The following is a 10,539-nucleotide window of genomic DNA, read 5'->3' as shown; positions in this document are numbered from 1 at the left end:
TGACAGACGAGGATTGTCAAGCCACCTTTTAAATACTGTGCTAGACCACTAGTCTGTTACACAATGTCCTTTTGGCCCCAGGTGTAATAGCTACACAATGGCATTTACTATCAGCCTAACGCACTGACAAGCAGACTGCATGATTTGGGTCACGGAACCATCGTAAAGGACAAAGATTGAACTCAAATCCTTTTGACTCTGTCGTCCATTATATCTCATGAAGCCATGTTGCTGTTGGCTATTCAGTTTCCCATCCACAGGAGGTGTTCTATTATTTTGACATGTAACGGTAAAAGCATCTCCGAGTTGGCCATCTACAAAAGGAAAACAGACATGGAAAAGGTAAAATAAAAAACGCCGTCTATAAGAATACAATTTGGCTTCATGGATGTTTTGTGAAAATACTATTATACGCTTTGTGCCGAAAGAGGCTAAAAGCGGCATTTGTCAGGAAGGTGTTAGGTGTTATAGTTGGTTAGAGGACTTGGAGTTGTGTGACGCCACCATCGGAGTGATGTAAAGAAAGAAGACGGAGGGTTCTAGGGAGGGGAATATACGAGAGAGAGAGAGAGAGAGAGAGAGAGAGAGAGAGAGAGAGAGAGAGGAGGGGGGGGGGCAGCGAACTGGAGAGGGGGCTCGCGCAGTGCTCTGATGTTCTATTCACTTAGGCTACACCGAGCCAGACAGAGTGCAACTCGGGAATCTTAAGAGAGGTAGGTGTCCTTACACATTCCACACCATAGCCTGCTCAACAGTATACTAAAAGGAAATGCTCATTATTGAAATGCAATATGCTGGTTAAGATTTCCCTGGAGACGAAAACTGATTAATGTACTCATTTTATTAAGTGTAGTCATTTTTATCAAATGTTGAAAGGGATTGATAAATAGACTGCAGGAAGAAAATGGGCAATCGCTCCAGCTGTGTAGGTTGTCAAGTAATGTGTACGCAGTGTGTTTTTAAATGAAACGTTATATACGCTAAAATTATTATCGGCAAATGATAAACCGAATTTGAAATCCAATTCGATACTTTACGTGTCAATTTTCTGACCTTAATATGCGCGTTATTTAATCAAGTTGTCTAACGTCGTGACTCCAGCTAATGCCTGTCAGTTTGCCAATTTGAAACGTTTCATGTATAGGGAGAAAAAAAATCAGTGTGGCCATTTGCTGTCCACTATAATTATTTTCCAGTTTAATGGTCGGTTTGTAGTGTGCCGAATAGTTGACTTAGGGGACTCAAACACGTTCCCTGGACGTGACGATACTGTTTAACGAACCGTTGTGTTTGTTTCCCTCGCTCTAGCACAACTTTCAATTGAGCAAGATGTAAGCTTTGCATTTGACTAAACTCGACTCAGAGGGCGGTCTCTCCAGATCAGCACGTTGGACAGCGACAGAGTGCTTATTTCAGGACTTCCAAACCGAAGGAGAGCGCACGCGGTGCCCCGTTGACGAGAGCGCATCGCAGAACGCAATCAAGACATGCAATCCAGTCTCTTCTTAAATGGCGCAATGGGTTTCAGCGCTTCATTTAACCGCTTGCACTGAACTAATGGCGTCGTCGAAATCAATACCCACTGTTGTATCCAGTATGACAAAGGCATCTGTACTTAGGGGAGTAACGGCAGCCTTAGATGCCAGGACATCTGAAGTCGCAGATGACTGAGTCCCTTCACGCACCTTTGATAGATAGCCTAGAATATTTAATAGAATTGACAAGTTAATCACACCATGGGTATACGACACCTTTTGCTCCTTCTTATATACTTGGACCCTCTGAGCGTTCTCAGTGCCGCTACGGCCGGTAAAAAGGTAAAGTCGCTACCGAAGAAGATAGTCAAGCCGAAAGACGCGAACGCTACCGTGGCGGTTCCCACCGCTTCCCCGCAGAAGAATCCCCAAGTCCAGCTACCGGTCGCCAGTAACCACGATACTTGTCTGGGCTACTACGACGTCAGCGGACAATATGACAAACAGTTCGAGTGCAACAACACCGATCACCGTTACTGCTGCGGCACGTGTTTCCTGCGCTTCTGCTGTCAGTTCAAAGGGAACCGGATAGATCAGAAAGCATGCACAAACTACCACACACCGGACTGGGTGAAGACGGTTGCCCCGTCGCCTATCCCAACGGGGGAAACCTACGATCCGAGCATGGATCAGACGAACACAGCCGTCTATATCACGTGTGGGATCATTGCGTTCATCATAGTACTCGGGGTGTCGGTGAAAGTTGCCTACGACAAAGCTACGGAGCCGCCTCAGGAGATGAACATTCATAGGTGAGTCCAAGGCATCTTAATTACATCATTCACCTGAAGCAAACTGTATGTGAAATACCATTCCATCATACAATGAAAAAAGTCCAACGTTTTTTTGGTAGACAAAAATTTAATGTATTGACTCTCCTCTGTCAATTACAATATCAAGACACTGCCCCCTATCTAAATTATGCTTTTTTTGGGTGACGGTTGATGTTGTTCACATCACTGCATCTGTTGTAGAAGGCTCTGGATTGTGCAACGGGCTGTTCCTATTGGAACAATGTGAATGACACCTAGGGGTCATAGGTCACGCCTCAGAACATTAACATCCAGCCTGAACCTCTGCCACCGTACAACGAACACAAAAGCACATTGAGTAGCCCCGTGTCCACACCTCCACATTCACTGTAGAGATAGCTCTGCACCACCGAAGAGACCTTCGGATCATGTCAAGGCCGTGTGCTGTTCTCCAAGCGTGTCCAGATCAGCTGGGATCAGCCAGGCCTAGTCAGAGACGGCAGATAGGCTTCCGGAGGCTGGTAGACCCAGGCATATGCTGATACACCCTAGCATCCCAGCAGTGAACGCTGTAAAATCATTAACGAGATGTTCAAAGGGAAATATTTAAGTGTTTTTTTTCTTTATTTTCTTTCCATGGGCTGGCAGGTTTGTTTTAGGTGTGTGTGTGGAAAATGACACGCCAGATGCTTCATATTTTATGTAGTTTTCTTATTTTGGGGGGCATATATATATATATATATATATATATATATATATATATATATATATATATACAATCTGTTTCATTTGACGGCAGCCTTTTTTGATGGCTTAGAAGCCCGCCGTAGTCCAGCGTCGCAAGGCAGCCGCACAGAGCGAAAACATCTTGATCAGTCGACTCAAACGGCGTTCATCTGGGATGCTCGACACATTTACATTTATGCATTTGAGCAGACGCTTTGACCCCAAGCGACTTCCAAGAGAGAGCTTTACAAAAGAGCATAGGTCACTGATCATAACAACGACATAGCCCCCAAACATACACCCACACACCAGCACACGTCTCTCAGCCATGTCGTCGGAAAGAACATCATATAAGACCAGTAGAACATATATCAACACCCCACCCCCAACAACGCCCCCCCCACACACCCGAAACCCCAACAACACATGCTCTCTCCAGTGTGTGCCGGCTGGCGGCTGGCGGTTGGCATGGGGATGTTACATGAAATGCACGAGCGGCAACTGTGTGTTTCAGTGTGTTACCTCAGCTGTTTCTGCTGTGGAATAAGCCCGTAGGCCCAGCCATATCGAGGCTAGTAGCCTTTACATGAGTGGACTCCACATGTTGAGGAGAAAAGACAGCGTCGACGATGAAATGCTGACGCATCGTTTTTTGTTTTTGTTTTTGTCGTGTCGTTTTTTTTCTCTTCTTTCAAATTAAACGAGGTCTTTTGTTGTATGAATAATTCAACACTAGAGCGGTTCTCACGGCATTGAATAATGTATTACTTAAAGGTTAAGGCATCCTTTGACTCATCCAATAGGCCTAGAACACATTCAGTGATTCAGCAAATCACTGACAATACACAAGGTGAGGAACAATGATAAAAGACGGCCAAATATTTACGTTTTTGCAAAGGTTATGCTGTTGATTCATTTATCAGGCGGAGGTTTTGAGCAGCGAGCGGCAATGCAAAAGTAATTTGATTTCCTTTTCAAATATGCTGCCAGAATAAACAATAATATTTCTGCTGTTACTTTCATAAAGCCTTGTTTCTCTCTTTCCTCGCCTTCCCTCTCGCTCTCTCTCCATGCTCCCCCCTCCTCCCCTCAGTCACTCTATCTTCCTTTCTCACTCTTTCTCCCCGAGGGCTTTTTACCTCAATATGCACCTGGTTTGGTCTGAAAAACACTCATATTCAACCCAATTACAGCACATTCTCATATACTCAACATTGCTTCAGTTCTAAATGAACATTTGTCATTTTTCCCAGAAATACCATCACATTCTGGATAACTTGTGGCGCGACAACACTGTCACAGTTCATCAAGGTTGTTTGGGTGCTTGGGAGGAAAAGACAAACATCCGATGAAATTGGAAGAAATTAAGTTCAGGCTGCTCTCCCGGAAGAATTTCACCATGAAATCAAATGTGAAAAACTATGAACTACTGTGTTTTGTAGGCCCACTGTTAATAGTTCATTTCTAACGTGTAGTTTATCTTTGCATGTGCGCGTGTTTGCGTGTGCCTACGCGTGTTTGGATGCACGCGTGGATGCGGGTGTGCACATCCGTGCGCTCGTGTGTCCGTGTGTGTGTGTGTGTCCGTGTGTGTGTGTGTGTGTATGCACAGAGCCCTAGCAGACATTCTGAGGCAGCAGGGTCCCATCCCCATCTCCCAGTACGACTGTGAGAACTTCGCCGCGATGAATGGCTCCCCCAAGGACAACACACCCATGAGGACCTCCTCCAAGAACCACTACACGCCGGTCCACACCTCCAAGTCCAACCACGGTAGGAGACCACGCATGCTGTCGCAGGAATGGGCTCGGCTGGTGCTCATCACCACCCCTGAGTCTTCAGAAACCCAAGCTTCATTGTCAACTAAGGCTGCCTGCAACTGACTGCTTCATTTTGGAAAACTTCTGTTTTTAGAGAGTATGTTGGTTTTAATATGAATGGTGGCCGTGGGCTTTGTTAGGGAGTGTTTAAGGCGGTTATGTGTCACTGTGTGTGTGTGTGAGTCAGCTCTGCCCTCCCTGACAGCAGCGTAATCTTCCATGTTAACGTCCAGTAATCATCTGATTTGCGTGAGAGAGGGAGAGAGAGAGAGGGTATTCTTGAGTAGCTAGCGAAAATAATTGTGGCTGTCGAGGGCAGCAGTGCGGCGGTCCCATCATCTCTGACGGGCTGGAAGCGAAAGCCCCTGATTGGGTGGCTGGGCGAATCAGCCAATGAGGACTTGATAGCTCATAGAGCCCGGCACGCAGCATGATTCAGAACCTTGGATGGGAAAAAAGACGAGAGTGGTGAATCTGACTGGTCATGGAGAGAGGAAAATAAGGGGGGAGAAAAATGGAAAGAGAGAGAGCGAGAAAGATAGACAGAGAAAGGAGGGGGGGGGCGGTAGAGAGAGATAGAGAGCGAAGCGAAGGGCAGAGAAAGGGACAGACATACACAGAGAGAGAGAGAGAGAGAGAGAGAGAGACCACGGGAGAGAAGGTGTAGAGACAGAGAAAGACAGAGACAGAGAGAAATATACCCTGGTTTTATCAAGCAATATTGACTTTAGCCTGACTTCTATCTATAATATAATTAGACAGGGAGGGAGGAGGAGAGCGATAGAGGGAAAAGTCTTGAGAGACAAAGATAGAGAAGCTAAACAGACAACCGAGAGAGAAACAGAGGGGAAAAGGCAGAGAGGGAGAGAAGTGGAGGAAAAACAGAGATAGACAGAGAGAGAAAGAGAGAAACGGTTAAAGATAAGCGATAGAGAGATGGACAGAGAGAGAGAGAAATAGGGAGACATTTGAAGAAAGACAGGGAGAGCGAGAGAGCTGCTCGTCCATGTCTCAGGTTCCCTCTTGTTCCCCATCTCCGGCTGGTCTACTTCCTGTCAGCGTATGCCTCTGTCTGTCGGCCCCGATTCCCTCTATCAATCTTATTATGCTGCTGGCCCAGCCACGGTGCTGTACAGGGGACAGGTCTAATACGCTGTCATACACACCAGACTGCCCTCACTGTGACCTTGATTGTATTTACGCACTGTCAAGCTTAAATAGTACTCTCCAGTCCCAGAACCCAGCCAAAGCCCAAGCCCAGCCCTGGCCCAGCCCCCAGTGCAAGACACCCACCCCAGCCTCCCAGCCACCCTGCCGCCACTCCAGCTTCAAGACCCAGCCTCAGCCCTAGCCCCTCTCAGCCACCCAACCCGAGCCCCAGCCCCAGCCCCAAGCCCCCCCCAAGCAGCATCCTCCCTCCCTGGTCCCGCCAGACCTCCGGTTGTGGACGTGACCGGCCGTGACAGGCCTGGCAGAGGAGGCGGGGGTAATACGTGTGCGGAGATGGGGAGCTCTTCTCCACTAACACAATCAACTGCATGCAGAACAGAGGCGGAGAGTGAAGAGAGCACTCACTCGCATGGAGAAATGCATATTCATTTGTGCCCAAATGTGCAGCGGCTCCACGTTGCAGCAGTCAGTACTTCAGAGAAGTGCGACTCTCCCGATAAGAGTTCTACTTGCCGAGATTGACACTTCTGGCTTAGATCTCAGTGCGGGAGAGAGACCATTTTACATTCACGGTTCTGCTCCTGAATCTCTTGACTGAGTTTGTGAGTTTGTGTGTATGTGTGTGTGTGTGTGTCTGTGTGTCTGAGCCGGTGTGTCCATGAGGGTATGTCCAAGTGTATGAGTGTGTGTGTGTCTGGGGGTCTGTCTCTGACTGCGTGTGTGTATGTCTGGGTGTGTGTGTCTCTGAGTGTGTGTGTCCATGTGTGTGTGAGTGTGTGTGTGTGTGAGATACAATGACCGTGTCGAACAGAACCAGAGTGCGACCAAAAATGACATCCCGTCCCCCTTTGATCCAGGACAGAATAGAAGCAGGCGGTCACAGCAGGGTCCACAATAATCACATCCTGCCCAAACACGAGCTTTTTTTAGAAGGCGCATTCCAAAAACACACGCCCTGATATTTATAAATTCAGGCCGCAGTCCGAGGCTGTGGCCTTGGCGCATCGCTGTCGGCCTCCCCAGCGTTTCTCGAATGATACATTCCTTGACAAGAATACAAATAAAAACACACGACAGAAGAGAGAAAAAAAAAGGTTCTGCGGATCCCCCCCCAAAGCGAAACCGAGCAGGCAGCAGAATATGATACCAGCTCGCAAGGACTAAGCTATTTTTACTCCCCTCCTCTCTGTGTCGTAGAGGGATTCTGTTTTGGGTAGTGGTTGTAAACATAGCACAGCCCCCCACAATAACAGAAAGACCTTGGAAAGTCCGGATCGACTGGAGTTGCGGGAATTTTCCTCTCTCCTCTTCTCTGTGGGATCACGTCGGTTATAGGTGCTAATCTGTGGGCATTTGTCTAGCCGTTCTGTGACATTGCTTTTACTGTGAAAACAGCTATACAAATTTGATTTGATAACGCGCCCATAGCTCTCAAAGGATGTTTATTTACATGCCACAGCAGGAAGTGCTTGTTAGTTATTTATTTAAGAGGGGTCTAATGTTACCTGTTTGATGACTGATTGATGTCTTCTTAGCATACAGTCCCGAACAGAGAAGCGTGTATTCAATGAGAAACCAATACATTTTCATTATATACATTTTTTTTTCTACACATTTGGAAGTGTACTTGAAATGTACAATTTGAGTATATTCACGTACTTATTGACGTCTTCGCTTCCGGCGAAATGGATCAAAGGCTTATTGCTCGGAGGAGAGAATCATATTCTGTGTTTCACTTTTTTTCTCACGTCCATATTATTATGGCATCATAGTGATGGAATCGATTACCTCATTAGAGGGTCGTCAACCATTTCCATGTTGGAAAGGTCACTGGGACCAAAACAAACATTTATAGCCCTTATGAATAGATGGAAAACAGTTCTGACAACGTTATCCTTCTAACTTTTCAACCTCCCTTTGACATGACCATGGGACATTCTCTTAAACACATTCCTGCGTGATTATTTGTGTGTGTGTGTGTGTGTGTTTGAGTGTGCGTGAGTGTGTGGGTGTGTTGAATGGGTTTCAGTGTGTTTATCGCGTGGAGAGATCCGCACAGCATGCCTGAGTTTTGCCTGAATTACTAAACCATGATTTAATTAGTTTAATTAATATATAAATTGCCCATAGGCCCTTTAGTAATTGTATACAGTCTGCACTTTCATTCTACCAAATGTGCATCACCCTCTCACCAGGTCATCCTAAACCAGAGCAGGGCCAACATCTCTGGTGACCCCAGGCCCCCCTCCTGCCCCCAACCTGACTCCCCCCCGCCAGCCCCCACCCCCCCCGCGTCTCCCTCCCTCCTCCATCCCCCAAGGACCTGTTAGTCATCACCTCCAATGCTAATCTGATGCTATTGTGCTGACCGCGTCAGTGTGCTTGAAGTCGTCCTCAAGAGGAGCACCTGACACTTCTAGCTCGCCCTCTTCTTCCTGTCCGCCTCTCATTATCACCCCTGATTATCCTCCGAGATCTCTTGACCCGTGCGCGCCTCTGTGAGCGTGTGTGTGTATGTGTGTGCGTGGGTGCGTGGGTGGGAGAGACAATGTGTAAGGGGTTGCAGGTGTGTAGCTGGTAGTCATTCTGGGAGGCCTTAGCAACCAAGAGCGACCGTTAATTATGGCCCAATGTGTATTATGGGATACATTCACCACTATAAACATTCACCACTTTAACTAAACATAAACTAAGGGAGTTCATGCAGTTGCCAGGTGGAGAGTTCTAGAGAGAGCGTAAAGAAAGGGAGAGATATATATATATATATATATATCTATATCTATATATATATATATATATATATAGAGAGAGAGAGAGAGAGAGAGAGAGAGAGAGAGAGAGAGAGAGAGAGAGAGAGAGAGAGAGAGAGAGAGAGAGAGAGAGAGAGAAACACAAATAGAAAGAGACAAAAGAGAAGGAGACCTGAAAAGAGAGAAAAAGTGGAAGACAGAAAGAGACAGAGAGAAAGGGAGAGAGACAGAGAAAAACACAGAGAAACATAGGTATGAGAGATCTGAAACACACTCACACACACTCACGCAGACACACACACACTCCCAGCACCAGAGATGTGCTGTAGATGCTGTAAAATCACCAAGGCATGTAAACGACCTCCGCCTCCTTGTGTCGGAGTTTAATCGACCTTGGAGCGGCACGGCGCTGCTCGTCCAACCCCTTCACTTCCTCTTCCACCTCCTCCAATTCCTCCTCCTCCCCAACCCCTCCATCTCCTCTTTCTCCTTCTTATCCTCCTTCTCCACCTCCCTCCCTCCCTCCCTCCACCCTAACCTCACCTCCCCTGTCCCACCACCTCCTCCTCCACCTCCTTCTTCACCTCCACCTCTGCTCTACCTCCTCGACGGCAATCATCCCGTTATTCCTCCTCCCGCCCTCCTTTCACGGAAAAGAGCCCGATGACGAGAAAACGGTCATATCAATATCAAAAGGTAGCATGAATAAAAGAAAGTATTCACCTTCGCACCGACTATCCAGGCCCTCAAGGCTCTTGTTGAGGTGAAAGTCATGCCTTCCTTTATATCAAGGAGGAAGTATTCGTAATGCGTCCGGCCATACCGCAGCGAGAAGAGGGTGCTCAAGGCTCTTCACACCAGTTCAGCTTAATGAGTTGGGTGTGTGTGTGTGTGTGTGTGAGGAGAGTTTTGTCCGTGTGTGTGCGTGTGTGTGTAAATGCATGTATGTGTGTGAGGAGAGGAGTGTCACTGTGTGTGTGTGTGTGTGTGTGTGAGGAGAGGAGTGTGTGTGTACCTGTGAGAGGAGAGGAAGGCCTGTCTGCGCGCGAATGTGCTTGCGCGTGCTGCAAGCGCCGGGTCCGCTCGGGGAACGATGGCTTTTGAAGAGGTCCGTTAGCTTTCGACAATGGCAGCGACGTGGGCTTCCAGGGACGAAGGTTCCCCAGGGTCAACACCAGCAGTGTCGTGGTACGCAGACGGAATCACGACACTCGCGGAACCGGAATGAAAAACGCACAGAGACCTCCGACATCACTCCTCGAGCTAACCTCCAGGGGGAGAGGGAGCGTGAGGGAACGCATCTGGTGCCGCTTTGCGTGAACGGTGGCCACCGTATCGTTTTCGGTTTCATTCTTTTACGGCCGGGCGAGTTAATGCCTCGGCATCGTACGCGCTCCTCGTAGATCTCGTGGACGTCTGTAGTGTTGTTTTCCAGGGATCGTGAAGGATTTGAGCACTGACGTTGTTGCTGACTCTGTTTTTGCTGCTAATGGTCATGATGCTTCAAAGGGCTCGTTCAAGGTTTTCTAATATGTGTTTGTGTGCGCATGTCTGTGTGTCTGTGTGTGTTTGTGTGCGTGCTTGTGTGTGTATGTGCGTGTGTGCCTTGGTGTGTGTGTGGGTGTGTGTACAGGTCTCCACTACGGGAAGGAGAGTGTCCGCAGCAGTGGAGGTCACGACCTTCACAACTTCATCTCCTCCGGCTTCGTTACCTTGGGAAGAGGTCCTCAGAAAGGTAGAGAACTTCTCCTTCTGGAACTCCTTACCTAGCCACCACCTACAGACC

The 10,539-nt window shown here is 47.7% G+C and overlaps 1 protein-coding gene across 1 annotated transcript; it reads left to right on the top strand.

Moving 5' to 3' along the window:
* Positions 1-672: 672 nt before the first annotated feature.
* On the top strand, positions 673-10,488 carry LOC134016886 (protein shisa-6-like; the record flags this gene model as incomplete). Its single annotated transcript, XM_062456143.1, has 4 exons — positions 673-713; positions 1,309-2,287; positions 4,626-4,786; positions 10,387-10,488. Coding segments are annotated over exons 2-4 (814 nt in total), but the record flags the coding sequence as incomplete, so codon positions are not given.
* Between the last annotated feature and the right edge of the window lie 51 nt (positions 10,489-10,539).

Source organism: Osmerus eperlanus, unplaced genomic scaffold, assembly GCF_963692335.1.
Source record: "Osmerus eperlanus unplaced genomic scaffold, fOsmEpe2.1 SCAFFOLD_765, whole genome shotgun sequence".
NCBI classification, from domain to species: Eukaryota; Metazoa; Chordata; class Actinopteri; order Osmeriformes; family Osmeridae; genus Osmerus; species Osmerus eperlanus.
Note: the sequence above shows the minus strand (reverse complement) of the source record. Positions and strands in the feature narration are given on the sequence as shown.